Genomic DNA, 24681 nt, shown 5'->3' with positions numbered 1-24681 from the left:
GATTCTACCACCGCTCAGAGCTCAGCCACCTACATTCTCATGAATTGCTAGGGAGTTTGTTCCTCTGTGGCAAATCAGGTGTAGAAGTGTCTTTATGAGCTATAGCTATTAAAAATACACACATCCACACATTATTTCCTTTTTTATTTTAGTGAACACTGACTACAATAAATCAGAAGAGGGGTTTTGGATAGTTCACTTTATAAATTGCTTTAAATTCTAGTTACAGTTAAAGTTATTCATTTCATGAGATTATTTTTTTAAAATTTCTGTACTGTCAAGAGCAACATGTCAAAATGTGGTGAAAATAGTTCTTTTCTCAGAAACACTGGAAACATCTCTGAGTTTAAGTAAGTTTCCAGTGCAATGTGTATAATAAATCACCTGTCTCTGTTTTAAAATTGTCAGTAACAGAATGGAAACTGTAGCACTTACCAAAGGAGCAACTACTAAAATAAAAGTACTCTACTTTTTTTAACAGTCACATGACTTTCACAAATCAAAGCCATTTTCTGGAAGAGATGAGTAGTTATCTTTACTGAATGAGCAGTGATGGCTGTTAGCCTTTGATAAGCAGGATGTAGGGTGTGATTTGGGCGTCTTCTTGGATTCCTTTAGTGTCTCCTGGGTGCTTGCAGAACGTGTGGTGAGATAGTGTATAGCATGGTGGGAGGGAGAGAAACATGGATGAGACCAGAGACCCTGCTCTGGCCCCTCACGTCAGACCAAGTAGAGAATTCTTAACCTTGCATTCCTCCTTTCTTCATTCGTGTTCTCTTTTACACTCAGGCTGCAATTTGATCCTACAGTAGTGATGAGAAATAGTCACTCCCCCATGCTTGATAGAGAATGATGCAGTGAAACTTTGCCCATCACGTGTCCTTAGAGTGTGGCTTGTCCTGCCACGCGGAGCCTTCCATTCCCTGCCCTTTCATGTCACACACACTAAAATAAGTCATGAAAAAGAAAGATGAATGATAAAGACATAAAAAGCCCAATGTCAATGCACAGGAGGTAAAACACTGCAAGCCTAAGAAAATCCCAGCCGAAGGTATACCTTTTCTCTTTGCCAAGGGTGTGGTAGTAGTTGGGCAGGTAACCATACTCCAAAGACTTGTGCCACAGCGAGTGTGGATTTGTTCATATCATTTAACCCCCCTGAAACTCAGTATCTTCACGGATAAGAGATCAAGACTAATACTATTTGTTGGGCACAGGGGAACCTCTTTCTCTCTTCTCTACATAAAGGCAGCCTGTTTCTGTTAGCCTTGCTTGTTATTCTGCTTGCTGCCCCCCTGAGGAAGAATGAGCTGGACACAGTGATTATGTGTGGAATGGCTATAAAATAACGGGATGGCACCATTCAAACATGCAGTGGAGTTCACATGTATATAAATGGGGTCCTCTTATGAGACTCACCTGCCAGACTTCAGACCTAGACATTCAGGATGGAAGTAGTTGTACTGAGTTGTTTAGAAAGTGTCTGCTCGCTGTATGAGGAGCCAGTCTTATTACTCGTCAATTCTTGCTTTTTTGCGCCATCCCCATCGCAACCCCATTATTACATAATGCTGTGCTAAAGGATTTTTCCCTGTTTTCCCAGTTGAATCCTACCCTTAAAAGAGGAGGATATACTATTGCTAATGTCATTCTAAAGAAAATATTGCTGGCTTTGAAGCCATGTAAAAAATATTTCAATATTTTGACATTTTTCTTTAATTTGTTCAGTCTTTAGTGATGCATTATTTTAGTGTATGCAATATCTTCAAGGTGAAAAGATTTAACTTCTTTGTTAGTAATTTTTGGAAAATATGTATCCTATTGCTTATGCTTTTTTTACGGGGTGTGGGGTGGGGATGTGCGTGTGCTACAGAATGTATTTCTTCCCCTTGATGTTTGATCTCTGAATGGAGGGTTCTTGTTAGCCTAAAAAACAAAAATTCAAGTAATCATTATAATAAGGTTCTCCTAGGATGGCTTTTGAGTGGGGATAGCACTTAGTTTAGTTCTGTAAGTTGATTTTAAAAAAACAATTTCTTGATCATAATTTTGTGTATATTATATGATATTTTATATATGTATATATGTGTATATACATATATACATATATATACATACATATATATACATATATATATATATATATATATATATATACACATATAAACTCTTTGTTCTTGTTATGCTAAAGGGAAATAAAGGGAAATAATAAGTTGTTTCTCAGAGATACACCTTTAGGGACATGTGACCACAAAGGTTTAGTTATTCGTGTCCCTGTGCATTTACTTCCTCTAGAGTAGCTCTTGAAGCTCTTGTATAAGTTTACATTGGACACTGAATATGTACTAAGAAATTTTGTTTGGAATTGGTGTCTTAGAGATTGCAAGATAGAGGGCAAATCATTTTTTTGTCTCCTCTTTGCTCCCTCTTCACTTAAAAAGCTTCCCTCTGTAGAAAATAGCTTTTATGCATAAAATGTAGCTACTTATAAGTACCTGCTATGTGCAAGGTGAAATCTGGTTAAAACAAACACTGAAAGTAACCACAGAGAGAAAAATGCCACCAAAAGTACTAAATCACTTCTTCGCACGTGGTGGGATTTTATAACGTGATTTTATGTACAGAAGCTTCAATTAATATTTCTAAAAGTAGGTCAGAGTCACCCTTTGCCTTCTGCAATCAACCACTAGTCATTACAGTCATTATAGTTCTTTAGAGCAGTTCAGCCCTTGGAGTAGGCAGGAATGACTAAATCACATGTATGGTGAAATAAAAGGTAATATTCATATTGGTAATAAGAATCTTTATTCTTTATATTTGATATGTTTACGATAGCCATCATAATAGCATATTCACGTGGCTTCACTCCCCTAGTGACATCACACATGAAAAGAGAAAAAGACAAGTTTCTTTTAACACCTGTATTTTCTTTCTATTAGGGCGTGTTGGAGAGTTTCCTGGGCACCGCTGTCTCTGGAGCCGTCTTCTGCCTCTTCGCTGGTCAACCACTCACTATTTTGAGCAGCACAGGACCTGTTCTAGTTTTTGAGAGGCTTCTATTTAATTTCAGCAAGTATGTACATACATATCTAATTATAAATTAGAATTGTTTGATTGTAGACCATTCACAGTCTAGCTAGAGCACAGAGTAGTAAAATTAGGCATAAGAGAACACGCGAATTTTAAGATTTGGAGGTTGAAAGGCCCTTAGCGATTAAGTCCTCCAGCACGTGTTTACGTGTGCTTCAGCTGAGGCCGCTATGTTCTGTTACCTCTTGCCCTCCCCCGTGATTCTCTGCCTTGTTGTCCTGCTTTGTGCCTCGGGAAGCTGGCCGCTGTGGACTGCAGCCCTCAGGCCCCTTTGCCCTCTGGCTTCCTGCAGAGCCCCAGGAACACAGGCAGGCAGAGAGGTCAGGGTGTGTCTGCTTCCCCCACCTCACTGCCTCTGCTTCACCAGGCAGTCTGGCAGTGCGCCGTTGTCCTCTGAGTGTAGCCCCTGGCAGGTGGCTCCTCCACCCTGACTCTGGCCCTCACCAGGCTCTGGTGACTCTTACTTCCTTGGCCTTTTCAAGGCAGGGGGTAGAAATGGCTTCCTGATGTTGCTCTTCCCTGAGTACTTGCCATTTTTTTGTTATTCATACCTCTGTAAATAGTCCACGTGTTAAGCTTTCCTCAGAATCCCATTGGAGATTGCCTTCTATTTCCTGCCATGATCCCGACTGACACACTAGAGAAATGAAGTGGCTTGTTCAAGGTCACGTGGCTCGTCTGGGAAAGAGACAGGGTGTTCCTGTGGTCCACTGCTCCTAACCCCCCATTCCAGTGTTCTTAACTAAAGATACATTTCTAGACTCAAAGGAGTAACAACTAACACTTACTGAGTGCTGACCATGTACCAAGTATTGTCCTAAGCACATTACAGGCACTCCCTCATTTATTTCTTGTAGCAGTCCTATGAGGTAGGGACTGTCTCCTGTTTTATAGATGAGAAAGCAGGCATGGAGTGGATAAGCAAACTGCTGAAGGTTGCATCACCAGTCGTTGGCAGGGCTGGGATTTGAATTCCTGCTTTCTGACTCCAGAGCCTACGCCTTTTATGGAATCACTAGACGTTACTACTGGGCATGACAATTGTGATACCGGTATTTCCTTTTAGATACTGATGGATCATTTTAAGAAGGGGAAAATTGAGTTAAGCAAATTATCCAAGTGACCACAGTAGCACACAAATAGTTCCAAAATCAGATTGGGAATTCTGGCCCCTTTCTAATGAACTTAATACGTCTGAGAGAGAATTGGCTTTACTGGCAGATTTCAATACCCAGACAGATTGCAGAAATTTCATACGAATTGCTAACATTCCTTGTTGGAATTTAAATATACTTCTCTTGTTATACATTTCTAGGATTTTAATATTAGAAATGTCATTACCTACTTAATGCCTCATGGACATAAAGACTCATATAATAGCCTTTGAAACTGTGTGTGCCGTCAAAAAAGATCACAAGAGAGAGAAGGGAATGAGCATTTGAAATGAGTGTTTTGAGAACTGGGTGAAAAGAAAAGCAAGGGTCTTCCAAGAATTTAAAGTCCCAAATTTTAAATAGTGTTATGTTTTCTGTAGATCATTACTACAAATCACTCCATCATAATTCTCAGAAGACCATTGGAAAGAATTCTGCTCATGTCAGTTTATAGAAAGAGTCAAACAGTTTATATATGTTTAAGAAAACATTGTGGGAGACAAGAAAGCCTTTGTGGAAAGATTAAACAAGCATGTACTATAAACAGGAACAAACATGTGCAACCTTTGCAGAAAGATTTATTGGATGCAATGTGATCAGAGCCTTAATCTACAGAAAATGTTTGCATCCTGGTTTGCTTTAGATAATTGTAGGATAGAGATTATTTCCTTTCACTAAGTAAGTTCCTTTCTCACTTTCCCTTCTGTTTCATCATAATTGGAAACTTCAACATAGTTTCAAGTGATTTATTTTCAAATGGTTGTAAAGCAACAAGAGATATTTGAGAAACTGTGTTTTAAATCCATCACTGGGTAACATGTGACACTTATGTGGCTCATATGCTAATAATGCTAATATTTTGTACGGATACAGAGTATTTGTGTAGATCACTGTTTCCCAAAATGTGTTTCATCATTTACTAGTTTCATTAGATGCCCCATGAAAAAAAAGCCTCTGTGATCCCGGTAAGTCTGGGAAGTGCTGTGCATTATATTATATCCCCCTCTTGGTCATTCACTTTACCCTTTAGCGCACTAAGGGATCTGAGAAGTCGTTCAGTAAAGAAACTGTTTTACTATGTTTTGCCCTGATTTTCCCCATCATATTTTACCTTTTTCTGTTTGTTTGTTTTTGGAGAAATAGGTAAATCCTTGTTTTATGAGTTCAGTGGACTCAAACAGTAACTCCACATAATCCGCAGATTTCTCGCTGACTTGGAACACAGGTTTTAATATTTGCCCTACAAACTGGGGAATCAGAAAGGCATGTGAATGATACACTGTCACCTTTTAAAATTAGTAACAGAATGAAGGAATAGCTCACAACTTTGCAGAGAACACGTAGTTTTGTTTCCCCAGTTCTGCAGTCTCTTTTGCACTATTTTTACATGTTTATCCCAATAATAGAGAATTAGATACCTTTTCCTTTTCTTCAGGAAGGATCTGAAGGAAGTTTTAACAGTGTTCTAAGCCACTTAGCAACTTCATAATTAAGGTTGGATTTTAGCCTGTATAATTGTCATTTGGTCATTTAATAATTTCTTATATTCTATGAACAGTTTACTTTTGGCCTTCAGATTATGATTTTCTTCTATTCAGTTCCTGGATTTAATCATTTAGTTTAGGGAGTTTATATTTATTTGTCCGTGGCTGATTTCTGAAGCATGCTTCAAATGTGAGTTCTTCAGTTTGTCTGTACTCTTGGGTTTATGCTGCTCAAAACTATCACTTAAAATCTCTAGAAACACTGAGTGTTACCAAAAGGATATACACACATTTTCTCCTTCTCACTCACCATAGTTTCTTTGGTCTCTACTATCATTTCCTTTTTATAGCTTGTAACTTTTTATAACTTAATTGCTATTTAAACTTGGCACCAAGGGAACTGATAGTCTTATTGGATGTAACATTGCCTTTTATTGTAGTCATTACTGTTGATAGGCTTGTTTAAAGAAGTTCCTCATCTTTTATTCCTCTTCTTGCTGTTGTAAACATATCACTTTCCTACCTAATGGAGTGATTGGTATTAGTGATTTTATTTGGGTTATTCTTACGGAGCCAGTCTGGGAGTATTTAAGTATTTTAGAGGAGCTATTTTGGCATATTGTTCAGGTCCTAAGATTTAAGTTTATACATGCATTTTTTTCCCCCTTTGCATTCAGACTGATGGTGTTCCTGACCATTAGCTGGTGATTAGATTTATTTCTCATCCTGTTTGTAAACATCAATTTTGTAAACAACCATTAGCATTCTTAGAACAAATTAAGATTGCTCTAACTTTCATCTTGTTAGGGAAGCAAAACTAGATAACTGTTTAAAACTTTATTTTAAGGAAAAAGTCTGTTGGCTCAGAAGTAATAAAACTGTTTCTGAGCTCTGACTCACTGTGTGATAATGTAAATTATCTCAAGTTCCTAGAATTTAGCTTTTTCTTGAGTCTACTTATCTCAGAAAGACATGCATAAGATTAAACACTGGGGTTCCAGACGTAAAGGGAACTGTGAGGGAATGCCAAAGATGTCTTCAGAAAGATTTCAGGAAATCTATAGACGATAACTTTCTACCCAAGTGTTACTAATCTCCTGCTGTGGTAATGTATTCCAGTTTGTGTGATTTGGTGAGAAGGAAACAGAGGACCGTGACTTTAAAGCCCACCCTACCATGAGCTAAATATAAATTGGACAGGAGGAACCGTGCTGGAATTTTTAAAAGGAGCAGTCCAAGAGTACAGAGATTTGGTTTCTGGTCCAGCTCTGCCATTAAAGCCTTGGCGTTGGATTAATGACTTAGTTTCCACTGGTCTTGGTGTCCTCATCTATAAAATGAGGCATATTTGACCAGTTGGTGATTAGTCAGGATTCTCCAGAGAAACAGAACCAATAGGATGTGTGTATACATATATAAGAGATTTATTATGAAGAATTGGGTCACACAGTTATAGAGGGCTGGCAAGTCCAAAACCTGCAGGGTGACCCAGCAGCCTGGAGACCCAGGAGAACTGATGTTCCAGTTCAAGTTCCAAGGCTGTCTGCTGGAGAACTAGGAAGAGCCTTTGCTACAAATCAAGTCCAAAAGCGGTCTGCCTGCTGGAGAGTCCTCTCTTGCTTGAGGGAAGCTGCTCTTTTTGTTCTATTCAGTTGAAGAACTGACTGGATGAGGCCTACCCTCATTATGGAAAACAATCTGCTTTATTCAAGTCTACCAATTTAAATGTTAATCTTATCAAAACCACCCTTAAACATCCAGAATAATGTATGACCCAATATCTGGGCACCTTATGGCCTAGTCAAGTTGACACATGAACTCTAAGCAAATTTAATTCTAATATTCAGTAAAATTTTCAGTCGGTCATCGTCTGGTTACCTGTGATAGCTCACCAGCCAATGACAGTACTATAACTGTCTCTGTCAACTCGTGACATGCAGGCATGGCTTAATTCATCTACCAACTTTTTTATTGGAACCCTTCTATGCGCCGGGCACTGTGCTAGGTAGAGAATTTGAATTTTATTCTAAGGGCAGGGAGAAGCCACCAAAAAATTTTAAACTGGGACATTTGATTTACATTTGAAAAGGTCATTTTGACTGTGATGTGGCAAATGGCTTTGAGCAGGGCAAGCGTAGATATTAGTAAGGAGGTTCTTAATAAGAATCAGTCAAAGACTTCTTGGTGGCCCAGGCTGGGATGTTGGTGATGAAGGTGTTGATACGATGTCTTTGGGGAAGTATTAAAATATGTGGCTGTCAGTTGTCAGAAACTCATTGTCTAAAAGCAAGGCCATCGAGCTTCAAGTATGCATGATCCTTGATTTATTTTTTTCTCACACAAGAAATGAGATTACCGATAACTGCTTTTGCATCACAAATGATGAGGAAAAAAAATCTATTTTAAAACACTCTCCACATAATTTTAAAAGAATCGATATGAAATGGTAAAATGTCAACACTTGACCCATCTTTTCCTAAATGTGAATCTTAAACTAATTTACTTGTAAGAAATGGAAAGGGCATTGAAAAAAAATGGCCCACTTAGATGGAGGCAACCTATTCTAAGACTGTTCTTCACACACAGCTTCAGCAGAAGGTTATCATGCCTGTGAGCGAGCTTCAAGAGGAGTGGTAGTGTCTAGTGGTAACATGGCAATGCAGCCTTTCTTGATCTAACTCAGCCTACATATCTGATCCCATCTCCCTGTGTTGGTGGCACTTGGTCCACAGGGAGCATTGCACGCAGTTTCATGACACTTGCCTTTTTGAGTACTCTTTCCTCTTCCTGGCTTGGCCCTCCCTGGTCTATCCAGAAAGTTCCTGCTTATCCTTAAATACCTTGAGTTTTTTCTGCAACTTTATCTGTCCCCCAACCTACACCAGCCCGAATTAGTTACTCCTTCTTCTGTGACACTGTGTGGGAACTTTAGGTATCACTTAGTATTTTATAGTGTGATTATGTTTATCAGTTTGTCTTCCTCAGTAGACTTCGATGACTTGGGGACAGAGAACATATTTATCTTAGCGTCTTCCTTAAGCAGAAAGCCCACAAATATTTATTGAGCACATGCTGGGTACCAGTGTTATGCTTTCAAATTGTTTATTCTGCAAACTCTGTAAAGGCAGGGATTGTCTTTTTTGAATGAGAAAATTAAATGAGGGGATGGAAAAAGATATTTCATGCAAACAGAAATGACAAGAAAGCAGAGGTCACTCTACTCATATCAGACAAAATAGACTTTAAAACAAAGGCCATAAAGCAAGATAAAAAGGACACTGTATAATGATAAAAGGATCAGTACAAGAAGAAAATTAATGAGTTATTTACATTCAAATGTTATGACTACTTTTGATGTGCTTTTCTCAAACTTCTGGAATTATTTCTTAGCGGTAGCCTAATGTCACTAGACCAAATCCTTAAAGGTAATACTTTCTGGGTAAAATCAAGAATGAGCTTTATGTCTAGTGGCTAAAAGAGATCTTGTATTTTTAACAATCATTCTATAGTCGTTTGGTAGTTTTGGGTTATTCTTTGTGTTCCTTGGAGGAGGAGTCTAAATGCCTTTCTGCCTTCTTTCCAGGGACCATAATTTTGACTACTTGGAGTTTCGCCTTTGGATTGGCCTGTGGTCAGCCTTCATGTGTCTCCTTTTGGTGGCCACTGATGCCAGCTTCTTGGTTCAGTACTTCACTCGCTTCACTGAAGAGGGCTTCTCTTCTCTGATTAGTTTCATCTTTATCTACGATGCTTTCAAGAAGATGATCAAGCTAGCTGATTACTACCCCATCAACTCCAACTTCAAAGTGGGCTACAATACTCAATTTTCCTGTGTTTGTATGCCTCCCAACCCAGGTGAGGACAGCATGCTTATAGTGTTTATGCTTACCCCGTGTTTGGAGGAAGCCGTAGGCTCCATGCATGCACACTTTCAACACGGTATCCTGATCCTCAGGAAAGGGTTTTATTTTCTCTGAGAAATCATCCTGCTGAATTTATAGTCTCATTGCCGGAGGTATCTTAGCCATGTGATTCAACTGGGAAGTGAAGTCAGGAGCTCTGGAATGTGAACATAATTAGCTCAGTGCTTTGAAACTAACTCAAGCTACAGTATTTGCAAGGACATTTTGTGTACATTATTCTTGATCTTCTCTGATAGGTGAGGAAACCAGGTATCTATATAACAGATATTAAGGACCATACCAACCTAGTCCTCTGAACTTCTGTTCCTTATTTTGCTGCTTCCTTATTGCTGTAGGAATCTCTTCCTTAAGTAAATTCTAAATAGATTATCTTAAACTTATAGAAGAAGCAAAATACTAATTCACTTTATATAATTTGAAGCATGAAATTAAGAAAGAAATTCAGACTAGAGTCACCTAGTGATAAAGTAGAGCTTTATAAGTTCATCTGGGCTAGACAACGTAAATAAGAAAGGAAAGGAAAAGAAAAAACGAAAGAAATAAAAGAAGGAATATTATGTTCTTGGAGAAGATCTATATTCTAGAGTTAGGGAAGACATAAAATTAACTTGTTGGTAAGGAATATGATTCTATACATCTTAGCACTTTAACATCCATCTTGCTAAACGTGAGTCAGCCTCAGAACCTTTTCACAGAACAGTGCTCAATTTGGTCTTTGGAATTTTTTCTTGGAGTAATTCATTATCACTTTATAATATGGAAGGCGTTTGGGGGAAAAAAAGATTTACTTTGGGGAAAGTTGCTTTACATCTGCCTTGGTAGAATGAGGGGTGGACATTTGTGTCAGACAATTAAATGCTAATAGTGCTAGTGATACCTAGTTGTGACATTAGCTACAGGTCATCGTCCCTTAAAATAAAAATTGATATACTTTTTGACTAAGGTCTTGTAGCACCAGAAGCACAGCAGTGTAATGAGGGATGTGTAAACCTGGGCTTAAACATAGGGCACATTCATGTAACAGCCATTTATCTATAGCTTCTAAGGAAAAACCACTTACTGTTTACAGTAAAACACACATGGTTTTGTTATAGACTAGAATGCAAGATGCTTAATTCAAAAGCTCCACAAGAACTATGAAGAATTTTAATGCTTGTGCAGGCTGTGTCAGATGACTCCCAGCTATTTTGGTGGTATATCTGCCGCCTTCTCTCTGCCACTTTGGTGGAGAAGTCTTATAAGACCCATATGCATCTTGAGAGGTGAGAGGAAAGAGAACAGTATCTCCCTAGAAATGGGTCAGTCAGTGACACTGGTGAAAAGATAGGGCATTGTTGGGTTTTGCACTTATGGATTCTTTTTGTCTTGTTTAAGGAAAATCAGCTCACATTAAAATAAATCCCACGCTTATTAAAAGCAAACAGAGACAGGTAAAAAGTGGAAATTTGAAGATTCAGGCAACATGGGTGCTGTAGATACAAAGACCTATTATTGTTAAGATGTATACTGATTAGAAATATTTCAAAACTTAAGAAGTGTTTGGAAAAGAGTAAGCACTTAATACATGACAGATATGATTAGAACCAATTAAATATCCTCCCCAGAGAGACGCAGAAAATGTGTTGCCATTACACAACTCCTAGAGCTCTTCCTGGGAGAGAAGGGGGTAAAACTCCCTCTAACCATGCATCTTGGACATTGCGGGGGAAGTCCAAACTACACACGTTCAAAATATCGGATCACAGACATATTTAATTGTGGGATTTTGAACTTTCCTTTTTACTTATTTGTTTCTATCTATCTATCTATTTATTTGTGGAAAAGTCTGTGTGCTGACTTCTTAGGCATTCTGAGTAATCATATGTTAAGATTTTCTAGAGGAAAAAAAATACTACCAGCTGTTTGGAGGTCAGCACACCTGTCACAAAGATCTCCCTAGTGTCAGCCCCACACCTACCTGAGGCTATTGGAAACTTGCATTCATTGTTTTAATTGGATGCTGGCAGAGAAGGTAATTTGAAACCAGGGAAGACATATCTGAATGTGTTTTCATTGTGAAAAGTACAACAAAAATTTTACATGTAATTTTCCTTCCAAGAAGGATTTCTGTTTTCTTGAGAAAGTGATATTGAGGCTTGAACCGATTTTACCCATGCATAGCAAGTGCTGGCTGAGGGGGTGATAGATAACTTTTCCTTTGACCTGTTTTCCCTAGGTTGTATAAAAAGTCTGTCCTAAATAGCTAGGAGCTGCCTTGGGAGGATTCTGACAATTCCGCTACCTCTAGGGGTTACCAATAAAGCAGCGTAGCAGGGCTTTGAAGTCAGAAAATCTTGTATTCAAGTCCCTCTTGGCTAATGCCCAGTGCGTGACTTTGGACAAGTTCCTTTACCCAAGGAAACTTTGCCTTATCTTCCTTACCTATAAAATGGGGTTAATAATAGTACCTTCCTTAAAGAATTGTTTTGAAGAAAAAAATGAGGTCTTACAGACAAAGCGTTTAGGACAGTTTCTAGTAAGTAATTAAATGTTAAGCGTATAACAACCATTATTATTGCTGTTGTTGTTTATTAAAATTTAGGGTTCATAAGTATGAATGACAGGACAAGCAAACCAGTCTTCATCATGCTCCATTCTAAGCAAATGTTGTTGGGCAGTTGGCTCATTCTGCAGCAAGACTGTTGGTTGCACCCCTTAGTTTAGAGTCGTTCAGATGAGTGGCACTCATGGAAGGTATGTACGTGAATGCGAGGGATTATTTAATCCATGGAGATGAGATCTGTTTCTAGTATGGAAAAAGGCAAATGGATATTTGCATTTTCAGGACAATCTCATGTTTTACAAAACCCTTTTTAAGATGAATGATCATGTATTTCTCCCATAACCTTAATACTTTTTGATAGAAGACTGCATAGACCCACCATAAATTTAGTTCTTCATGACGACAAACTGAAAACCAATAGTGAGAGAATAATACAGTTGCATATACAGCTAGAGTAAGTGTTCTAAAAACAATAAAAGACTGGTCTTTCATCGCAACATGCACTCCTAGTAAAAGAATTCAATCAATGAGCCAATAATATTTAAACTGGCGGATGACTTGTTTTTCAACACCTGGGCAGTATGTAACGATGAGCCAGCAACTGTGCAGATGGAGTCGTGATCCTGCAAACTGAGGAATGATTTTACAGGAAAGGAAATAGGGGTCACTTAATCTCTAAGAAAACTATATTCATGGCCACAATAATATTGTGGCTTTTTTGGTGCTTTGTGAAGACAACTCTTCCTCCTCCCTTCCTGATCTTTTCTTGTTCTCACTTGCTTCCATAAAACTTCATCATCTCCTGAGTTTCCTTGTCTTAATGCACCTTTTCGTCCCTTCCTCCTGCCCCCATCTGCTGCTCAGTAACCCTCATACACCCAGGTTCTCATTTATTGAAGAACTAAGGAAGCTCAGTTGCAATTGCTAAGAGGAAAGTTAGCCATGAAATTTGACACATCAGTCAGGTTTTTATTAGCACATAGTTTTTGTGCTAGCATTCTCTTTTCCTAGAAATAAGACAGTTATTAATTAATATATTAATAGAGGTAATAGATGTTCTATTTCCCCCTATGCCTTGATGGTTACATAGCATAGGAAAGAAGATGATTCAGTTCAAAAGCCCAGAATGAAAACTGAACAATATCCAATTGAAGGACAATTCACAATATTTCATTCATCACCAACATCCCAAATTAGAAAATTGTTAGTGTGATAAAATATAAACCATAAATACTTTGGAGTAAAGGAAACTGAATTTTAGCTCTAGTTAGCAGTGTGACCTTGGGCCAGGCTGATTTCCTAATGTCATTGTTTTATAATCTGTGAGCTGGGTTAGTAATTGTACCTACTCTTAGAGGTTACTATAAGGATTAAATGAAATAGGATATGTAAAATTGTTTGGCACCTAATAGTAAAAATTTGTTGATTTTTTCATTTCTCACTGTCCCACAAAAGATGCCCCAGCAGTTAAATCTTTTAGTTGTATTCTTTTAAAGGGGTTCACACGTTTAACTTCCCTAGAAAGGGAAGTTAAATTTAAATTTTAAATTTTAATTTCCATTTTAAAATTAAATTTAAATTTTAAATTTTCCTAGGAAAAGATATTGACTAGGCTTCACTGTAAGCTTACCAACAAACAAACAAAAACTAAGGTACTGTTGTAAATAAATATGAAACATTGAAGTGGTATTTAAAGGGAAAAATGTTAAGGAGTTCAGTGCATCATAGTTAGATCATTTAATACTATACCCCTGAATCTCAAGACTACAAAAGTGTTGTACACTATACACAGTCATGTAGATAAAGGCTTTAAAGTCCCAGAGGTGAGATACCTAGTTCTTCTAAAAAGAGTCTATCTACGTAATTCATTCGAAAACATTAATGCTAGAATTCTGTAAATAGGGAACAGAACGTAGACTTTCCTCCTTCTCTTTCCCCCTCTCCTTCTCTTCCTTCTCCTGCCTTTTCTTCTTCCCCTTCTGCTATCAACAAAAATTTACTGAGGGTGTAGTTCATTGCTTTTTAAGAATTGTGCTACTTGCAATGAAGCAGATCACATACCACACACACACCACACACTTACACATGCATGTACACACACATACACACATATATACACACTGCTTTTTATAAAGTGTGTTGCTTTTTAATTAGTGTTAATTACTTCTTGAATGAATAAGGTCAGAAATTCATTTGACCTAGACTTTAAATTTCTACCCTAGTACCTTTGTTCATTTGCCTAATATGTCAAGGTTGCAGTGACTATACACTCAAGGGCATTGTTAATATTTTGGAAAGGGTCAAAATAAATTTTCTGACCAGGTGTTGGTTTTGTATCTGGAGGGGAAAAAGGCTTGCTAAATATGATAAACAAATTAGAAAGGCAAGGAAAATTGCCTCAAGGGGATAGACACTATACTCTTAACAGAAGGGGTATATCTTATCGATTCAGTGTTGACTGTTACAGGGAGAACATGCTTAATAATGGATGAATGATTAAGAAGAATATAGCCTTTCTCAGGCACCGAGTGCATCACTGTCTGTAGTATCTCTAAGTAAAACATGACCTTTTTCCTGGCATGAAACTGTCAGACCAAGTCAAGTGATTGGAAGTAAGCATGACTTCCATTTCCACACCTTGGTTATACTTACAGCATGAGTAGGCTTGCAAATGCTTTAAAACTATCGTCACTAGAGTGGAATTTCGTTACTTTTTTTTGTGTATAATTTTTCTATTATCTTAATAAATGCTATGCACCAGTATGTCATAACCATTAAAAAGAACTGCTGGATCGTGTCTCCTGTGGTCCCATATTATAGTCAACATGTGCTTCATAATTAGCCCATTAAAAGAAAATTAGGACATAAAAGATAACCCTAATTCATCTTCCATGACCTGCATCATATTCTATGCAGTTTTATTTTTATTTTATGTCATTCCCTCTTTTGCTTATACAGTGGGTTTAAGTCATAGACCAAGGGTTGAACAGGAGGTGCAAGGCCTTCTGCTGTAGCACTGCTTAGGCTTGCATTTGCCAAGATACTTTACCAGCGCAGCTGACATTTTGTCATTCTTGGTAACACGGTCTTTTGAGATAACCATGGATATTTGAAAGACCCATCATTTTAGTTTCCTTTTATTGACCTAACCTATATTTTAGCAGTTTCTGTATAACGCTTGCAGTAATCAGAAAAGGAGAAGCAGTGTATTTGGATAATCACCAGACCTGGATAGTTCTCTAGCTTTGAGTTTGAATAAAACCCAGATTTGGAAAATGTCCCCGAGAATAATGTCTACGCACATTCTAAGTGTAATGATGGGTGGGTATGGAAGAGAAGTTTTTGTGAAAGTAGTGGCTAAATATATCCAGCTTATTACCAGATAGTAGCTCAGTGCAACGTCATAGGTGAGCATGTGAATAGAGTGTTCATGGATTAAAGAACATCTTACCTTGAACTTGTCTAGTGACAGTGGAAATCTCAAGCATGAAGTTTTGGTAAACATACTTAGGAAAACAAAAAGGATAATAGCAAGAAGTAGTGAGTAAAAACTTCCTATTAATTTTGCTTGTTTTAAGACTTAAGGCTGAGATAGTAGCAGGTAATTTCCCAAGAGCTACTTCTTCCAAAGTTTTCCTCCTTCACTTTGTCATCCCTACAAAACCCATTTTTGTCCTTTTATTGATCTGGAAACTTAAAGCATAAATATTTGACTTTATCAAGAGGCACTCGTGTGCTCAAGATATCCAGAATCCTTAAATACATCTGACATGACCATGCAGGCAAGACACTTATTCTAAATTTTATTCTGTATTTATTTTCCAGTTACTTAGTTGCCTTAAGATGTTGCTTATATAGAATGGAATAAAACATTAAAGGTTTATTATCATGGAGAATACTCTTCAATTTTTTCTTATTCAGAGCAGGTTAATCAGTTCCACCCTAAGAAGCTATGTTGAAGGTATAAATTCAGATTTGACTAACATTTATTAAGCACCATCCAAATGCCAGACATTTTACTACTGGATTTTAATAAACTATATTTTAATATGTATAATATTTTAATAATATATATGTATTTGATCATCACATAAACCTTGTGAGGTAGCTGACATTCTTCCTGGGGTCAAGTTCTGCTTTCTCTGGGTGGTGAAGCTAATAGTAATCTTAGCTATATTTATTTAGAGTTTACCTGGTACTGGGCACTGTGCTAGCAATTTTGCCTGTATTGCCTTATTTAATCTGCACGGTAACCTTATGAGGTGGATGGTATCAAATCCACTCTCACCAATGCGGAACCTGTGGTCAAGAGGAGTGAGGTAATGTCCTCAAGATTATGTGGCAAGGGAGTTGGGGCCACTGTGCTCCAGAAGGCAGAGCAGCCAGCATTCCAGCGCAGTTCTCCTGGGACTCCTTTCTCTATACTGTGAGGTGACGGTGCTTCAGAGCAGGCAAATCTGCCTCGGTGGCCGGTTGTTGCTCCTACTTGACTTCTTAGCCTCAAGTGAGCTTTGGTGCATATTCCTGATGGTACCATTTCTGCTAACGTGTAAAGCGGAGGATTCATGGGGTAGTTCCTGGTGCCCGGTCACTAGAGGATAAAGAAGAACAGCCTTAAACAGTACAGTTGATATTCTCTACATAGGAGGTATATATCATTGATGTGTGTATATCACCTCCTTTTTCTGCTCGTAACTCCTGCAGCTTGTTCTTTCTCTAGATCTCTCATTAAACACAAAGACTAAAAGCCAGCTTAAGGTGGAAAAGTCACAGCCACATTTTTTTCTTTTTTTAATATTTATTTTATTGACAATTGATTTACGCTGTTGTGTTAATTTCTCCTGTACAGCAAAGTGATTCTGTTATACATATATATACATTCTTCTCAACCACAAGTCTGTTCTCTGTGTCTGTGAGTCTGTTTCTGTTTCATAAATAAGTTCATTTGTGTCATATTTTAGATTCTACGTATAAGTGATATCATATGGTATTTGTCTTTCTCTTTCTGACTTATTTCACTTAGTATGATAATCTCTAGGTCCATTCTTGTTGCAGCAAATGGCATTATTTCATTCTTTTTTGTGGCTGAGTAGTATTCCATTGTATATATGTACCACATCTTCTTTATCCATTCATCTATCAATGAACATTTAGGTTTTTCCATGTCCTGGCTATTATAAATAGTGCTGAAATGAACATTGGGGTGCATGTATCTTTTTGAATTATAGTTTTGTCCAGATATTTGCCCAGGAGTGGGATTGCAGGGTCATATGCCAACTCTATTTTTAGCTATTTGGGGAACCTCCAAACTGTTTTGCATAGTGGCTGCACCAATTTACATTCCCACCAACAGTGTAGGAAGGTTCCCTTTTCTCCACACCCTCTCCAGCGTTTGTTACTTGTAGACTTTTTAATGATAGCCATTCTGACCAGTGTGAGGTGGTACCTCACTGTAGTTTTGATGTGCATTTCTCTAATAATTAGTGATGTTGAGCTCTTTTCATGTGCCTGTTGACCATCTGTGTGACAGACACATTTTTAAACATCTATTACTGTGTTCATTCCTCCATTCCAGAGGATCAGCTAGAATTTGATACACAGAAAGGAGGATCAAGACGTGAAAATCCAAGGAACGTATAATGGTCAACCTGTGTAAATTACCTGAAACCAAGTATGGGACACAGGCTGTCCCAGTGACTATTGGCTCATTCTAAATTAACCAGGTTCCTAGAGCAAAATGTTATTTTGCTTCATAAGCCATGGTGCTAAGCAAATAGTGAAGACACAGAGTGCAGTGTGTTTTGGCTTTTCCATTTCACCTTTCCAGAATTCTAATTAAGGATATTACAGATTCTATACACACAGATCATTCTGCAATTGGTTGCCAAAATATTTGCATTGTATGTGTCTGGATCCAAGTGGTGTCCAAGGGCTCTTGTAGATCAAGTTTCCAATTGGAATTGATCATTCTCTCTTCTGTGAGCTTAAAGAAATTTACTTTTAATCTTATTTATGGGCTCTGCCATATCCTGCCAATATGTTTATTTATAGAAGTGCTTGTTTATATATTTATTTGGAAGTCTTTCTCTTGAAGCAGCTACTTATTAAAATAAGTAGGAAAAGTATATACTTCTTACTTTTGTTTTGATACTGGTCTTTTGGGATTTTGAGAGCCAATGTGCATAGCTTGTCTCAGAGGAATACTGAAAAGATGAAAGAAACTTGGATGAGCAAATTGACATGTATCCAGAACTCCAGAGCGGTTACTAAAAGTTCAGATTGGAACTCGTGGTCTTTATTATCTGTTGTTCATTTCACAAGGCAAGAGCCTGGAACACCTTCCTCCTCCCTCCTCACTACTTGTTTCATACTAGGTATGAACGGGTATAAAAGTATACCTGTTATGTGCTCTTATATGTTGTAAAATGAACAAATGGAATAATGTAAGAAAATGTACTTTAAGCTTTTTAGAACAAAATAGTAATAAGATTCTAGGTTTTACTACTAATAATTTACTAACATCTTCCTTCAGGGATTTATGTTTTGTCTTACTGTTTGGGCCAAGCATCCTTTATCCTATTTTGATTCTTTCTGTGGCCTATAATGAAACACAAAGCATGAGAAAACAGAGTCTGCACGTGTGCTTGTTTTACTGATGAATTAGGGAAGCCCTGGCGGCAGCTAGCATAAGGTTAAAAGTTTAACAATTCCAGAGCCTTCAAAGATCAGAATGGATTGCAAAAAACTAGAACCAAAACTAAGTATTTTCTCCCCTTTTGTTTTCCTTATTTCAATTCTTTTGTCTTTATCTGCTGTCATTCATTTGTTGTCATAGAATGACCCCTTTCCTAGCTTCTCTTACTGACAGAAAACAATTGTTTTTCAGCTTTATTGAAGTATAATTGACAAATAAAATTATATTTAAAGTGTACAACATGATGATCTCGTTATGTGTATACATTGTGAAAGGATTCCCACTAATTTAATTAACATATCCATTACCTCACATATTTATTTTGTTTTATTTGGTGAGAACACTTAAGTTTTACTCTCTTAGGAAATTTCAGTTCTATGGTATAGTATTATCAACTGCAGTCACCATGTTATAATTAGATCCTCAGACCTTAGTTCTCTTACAACTGAAAATTTGTACCCTTTTACTGGCTCTCCCTATTTCCCCCACCACCCAACTGCTGGCAACCACCAGACTTTTTTTTGACTTTTTTTTCCCTAAGATTCCATCTATAAATGATACCATGCAGTGTTTGGCTTTCCATGTCTGACTTATATCATTTAGCATAATGTCTTCCAGGTTCATCCATGCTTTTGCAAGTGGCAGGATTTCCTTCTTTTTGAAGGTTGAATAATTAACAAATATTTTTGAGTTCCTGTTAGTTAAGTGCCAGACTGGGCAGATTCTGGGGGAAAGCAGTGAACAAGGCATATCCCTTTTCTTCTTCATTTAGGGATCTTATATTCTAAATTGAAACAGTCAAATAAACCTGTTTGTTTCCTCTTAGAAGTTTATGTAAGTGAGACCTAAAACATGGCAAACTAAGAAGACAGGCTAGGGATCTGGGGGCTGGGTTGAGGGGTGCTCTGGGACCAAACAATAATTAGCAATTTGGATGTTAAATGAACTTTGTGAGCCTCAAAGTCAAAAACTTGGTAAGTGTTGTTTCATAATATTTCCGTAAATGAGGGATAGTCTCTGCATAACAATTTATTTTCTAATACATAAAGCTTCAAATAATAGGAAAAGAGCTTATCCGATAAAGAAAAATCTTGTAATTGTAGAATACTTTTCAAATCCTATGTTTTAATTTTAGACTCATAAGTAGAAAGGAAGCAATGAAATATTTCAAAGAGGAGGGTTGGTTTAATAAATAAACTAGGTTCTTCTGCAAGTGACATCTTCATAAATCTACAAATGATGCCAAACTGTATGAAAATAATTTAAAAATTAGATTAAATATTCATGCTCATTATAATAATACATTATATATAATTTATTATTTAGCACTTTTTTGTTTTCACACATTTTGCAAAGATATACTGTCTCATATGAATTCCAAATTTCCAAAGTTCAAAAATCAGCTGATTCTTAATTAGTAAAGCTTCAATTCATGAGATTTGACTGTGCGTGAAGCCAGTGATCAACTTCCTCACTTATTAACAGCCATTTTTTCCACTAGGCAAAATATATTGAGTGCCTTTTAGTAACATAGAAGTGTTGGTTTTTTTTTTTTTAAACCTGAAACAAAGTACAATATCATCTCCTTAAATATTTGTCGTTGTTTCTTATCAGATGAGAGCACAAAAGGCATGTCCAAATTTTTGGTTGTTTTATGTAGGTGAAAGGTGAATACAGTTATAATAAAGAAAAACTTATTGTGCCTTTATGTTGTTATTGAAGACGTTTTTTTTAGTGCCTAAGCCTGCTTGTTTAGATTCCTAAATATGCATATAGGTCACTTTAATTTTATTTTTACAATAAAATATGGTCTTTTGCTTACAGTTAATATCTCCATGTCTAATGGTACCACATTGGCTCCTGAAGATTTGCCACCTATTTCTTCTACTGACGCGGTAAGTGGCTTAGTATTTCAGATCATTTGCATATTGTACACTCTAATAATATTCATAATATGATGTCTCCCACCACTCAGCAAGCCTAGTCTGAACACATATTTAATAGTCAGTGATGGTAGAGGGACAAGAAAAACATTTTCTGTACTCTAGTCAGCTTTTTTTCCTTTTCTTTTAAACTTAAGTGCAAACTTAAGTGCACTTAAAGTGCAATATACTTTTCAAAACTTCTTAGGAATTTGACTGTTATGTCCATTAATTGTCACCTTGAAATATTTTCACAAGGGAAAGTGACGAAGTTGCAAAGTGAGAGCGTAGTATCCTCTCTTTGTTTCTAGTACGATTACGAATTCTTCTGACTACCAGATGGTGCTGTGTTCCCTTCACTGAGGGTGACTGCAGCAGGACACTTCCCGTGTCACTTAGAAAGGACCGTGCCTCTGTCACGTGATATCCTTTCCCATGGCTTGTAACCAAGGATCTTTAAGAGACTGGAACTAAGCTTTAAAAATGAGCTGTTTTGCATGGAAGGTCGCACACTGGAAGAAGACTTTTGTGTTAGAGAAAAAGGGGAAAGTGCTGTTTCAGACTTGTAATTGTGTTCCTTCTACAGTGGATATGGAATCTTACCAAAGAATATCAATCTCTCAGTTATAAAGACAGAACCCATACATAATACTTTGTATTGATCGAGTGCCCATCTCTCAGGAGACCAGAACACTTCTGCAGATATTATATAATCAGTGCCCACAACATCCCTTTCAAAGATGATGCTTTGTATCTTTCCTGGCCAACTCTCACTTGACCCTGTTTCTCTCTTGTTTTCATATTCAATGGCTCTCTTGACTTCTTTCCTTACTGTTTTCTCTGACTTTCTCCAAACTTTGCCTCTCTGTTTCTTCCATGGTTGAGAGCGTGTGTGTGTGTGTGTGTGTGTATGAAAGAGAGTATGTATATGTTTTAAAGGCCACATATAGAAAAGAGTTCAGTTTTCAATCTTCAAGCCAGCCAGCCAGCCTAGTGCCTAAAAGGATGTGACTAAAACACAGAGAAAAATACTCCCTTCTAGACTTTTAAGGAATTTAATTAAAATCTAATTAAATATTTAAAATATATATGTAACTAATTAAAACGGTAAGTTCATTTGCAATAAAAATTAATAAAATACTTCCAATGACTTAAAAAGAGATAGTTTCCTAACTTGATTGTTTCCTAACTTATTTGTTTTTGTAACTAATCAAAGAAAGCTTTAAAATTAATGAATTTTTTAAGCCCTGTCTTTGGGCAAGTCCTGGAGAGACTCTAGTAATTGATATGTAATTATAATAAGATGTCACTATAAGATTCATGGAAAACAAATGGAAGTTGTGGTTGACTTCTGGTATGACCATGACAGAGGACATAAAGGCACAATAATGATGATAATTTAGCTACCATTTATAAAGCATCTACAAGAGACCAGGTGTTTTATACATATTATCATCATTATAAACCTTAACATGTATTGTAATCATTAACACAACCTACTGGGCATAATTATCTCCATTTTATAAATGAGAGCAACTGAAGCTCCAGAAGGTAAATAACCTTTCTTGCTCTAGGTCACATAGCGATAAATTAGTAGAACAAAGATTGAACTAAAGTTTGGGTGGTTCCACGACCTGTGGTATTGCTAATGCACCATGATGCTTCAGTGTTTGCAAATTGGAATGTTTACTATTGTTTACTTTTTTAGTTCCTATGAATGCTCTATACTCCAGGTCAGCAGTCCCCTCATGTGTGTATCAATTGTACACCTTAATTAAAATGTTAAGTTGCTATGTCCAGCACCTCTAGAGAAGAAATTAGGGAAAAATATGTAATGTGTGTGTATGTAATTATAAAGGACAACTTTTATTCTCTTCTTTATTTCTCCTTTTCTATCTGTATCTATTCCTTTATGTATACTTTGCATAAACACACACACACATATATGTGATCCAAAAATGAGTGTTAGAGAGGTAATATGATTTATTATCATCACTTATAGCATCTACTCTTGAGCACCTACTAGGGACCAGGCTCTTTACATTAATTGTTTATAGTCCTCACAATACCTTTGTGAGTTAGGATGTTACCTGTATTTCGTAGATGAAACAGAGGCTTATAAAGGATAGCTGACTTTCCAAAGGCCATATGACCAGTATATAGTAAAACCAGAATTTGGACTCAGGGCCTTCTAACTCCAAAATCTGCATATTTCCATTCTGTGGGGAAGCAGAATAGCATGTCCTGTAGAAGGATTTACAGATACTTTGTTCTCATGTCAGATGCCTGGTTGCAAACGCAGGGCTCCACTACTTTAAAAACAGGCTGTGGAACCTGCTCAGCTTCCCATCTGTAAAACGGTGATGATAAGAGTATTCCCTCAAAGATGCGAGAAGAGCCAGATTAATAAATAGGCAAAACTTCGCCGAGTGGCTGGCACGTACTTGTCTCTCGATCAATGTTAGGTACGGTTTTTATTCTATTTAGGTGTTCTTATCATTCTACTGGGCCGTTTGTCACCAAACCTCAGGTTGGTGGAGAGAAGAAATTGAAAGCCACTGCTTCTGACCACCTACTGGGTCCTCTGTGTGTTTGGCCACACTAGCTCAGTTCCCCTGAACCTTTCCTAAGACCTACAGTCAGCAGGACTTTATTTCCTTCTTTTCATTTGGCCATAATTAGATCATGAAAGAAGGTGCTGTAAGAGTGACATGCAGCCCCTGGGCACCCACGAGACGCCCTCTCACAGGGCCCTAAGAACATCCTGTCAGAGGAAGGAAGGCCTTTTCTTTTCAGCTTCATTAGCATGAAGACAAGCTTTCTTCTTCCTTGTGGTATGGGTATGTTTTCTGGGGGAAAGAGCAGGAAAAATGGGGCATGAGAGCATTTAGACAGAAGTTAGAACTCAAGAATAACCACCCTTCAAGATAAAAAGCCAGATTTTCCATTATTTGCATTTATTGTTGGAATCATTGTGTCTTTAAATCTTCTCACCTTCATCAGTTTTCCCATTGATTTCTCACTTGGAATATCCCTTCAGCCTGCAAAACAAAGCTCTTTAAAAGGGCTCTGTAAATCTTTGAGACCAGCCACAGCTTATCCACACTGTATCTAAGCAATTAGTGTTGAGATTTGCTGGCTTCCACTTACCAGCTCTTAGAGGGAGAGAACAGATTTCAAAATCTAACGTCAGAAGCTTCTCTTCTGAAGACGTAATAGAATGGATCGGTTAGTATTTGTTTTTCATGTTACATTCCTTTTTGTTTTCATTTTTTATTAAATTGAGTCATACCTTAAAAGACACAGTTCTTATGTGCTCATTGCAATGAGTTTTGACAAGTTTTTACCTCATGTAACCACCACACAAAACAAGATATAGAAGATTTCCATCATCCCAGAAAGTGCTCTGAAATGCTCTGTTTCCTGTTTTATGCCCCAGCTTTCTGAGCCTTGGGAGATCTTTCTTTGCCAAACTGCTGTGCCCCCCACCTTCAGAGGGCAGATGCCTTAGCCCTTTCAGAAGTGGCTGAATGCCACAGAGGCGTTTCTCTCTGCTCTCCTGCCCTGCTTCCCATCTTAGGAAAGTGGCTTTCTTGCATTTGATGGAGACTGTGTGTCTAAGAGGGGTTTCTCTCAGCTCTTCTGTTGAATCTCCAGGCTCTTATGAACTATCTGTGCATTTGACAAAGACCATTAGAAAGTTTGGTGGGTGGACAGACGCAGGCTTTGTCGACACCTGAGGCTCCACAGAATTCCAACGTGTCACCCCAGACTACAGGCAACCATTAAAAATTCATTAAAGATTTGGCTTATTTCTCCATCCCTCCATCTACAGTGCATTTATCTTCCACCTGCTACTCTGCCAGGGATGA

General features: G+C 37.5%; 1 protein-coding gene across 9 annotated transcripts in view; it reads left to right on the top strand.

Annotated features, from left to right (window-relative positions):
• SLC4A4 (solute carrier family 4 member 4) overlaps positions 1 to 24681 on the top strand; it is a 429784-nt gene that overhangs the window by 344657 nt on the left and 60446 nt on the right. For all 9 annotated transcript variants that reach the window (XM_082390084.1, XM_082390085.1, XM_082390086.1 and 6 more), the window contains 3 exons: positions 2940 to 3073; positions 9312 to 9583; positions 20712 to 20782. In XM_082390084.1, the coding sequence (XP_082246210.1) occupies positions 2940 to 3073; positions 9312 to 9583; positions 20712 to 20782 (477 nt within the window). The remainder of the gene's footprint in view (positions 1 to 2939; positions 3074 to 9311; positions 9584 to 20711; positions 20783 to 24681) is intronic.

This window comes from Balaenoptera borealis, assembly GCF_965194805.1.
Source record: "Balaenoptera borealis genome assembly, chromosome: 4".
NCBI classification, from domain to species: Eukaryota; Metazoa; Chordata; class Mammalia; order Artiodactyla; family Balaenopteridae; genus Balaenoptera; species Balaenoptera borealis.
The sequence above is the reverse complement of the archived record's forward strand: the minus strand, read 5'-3'. Positions and strand labels throughout refer to the sequence as shown.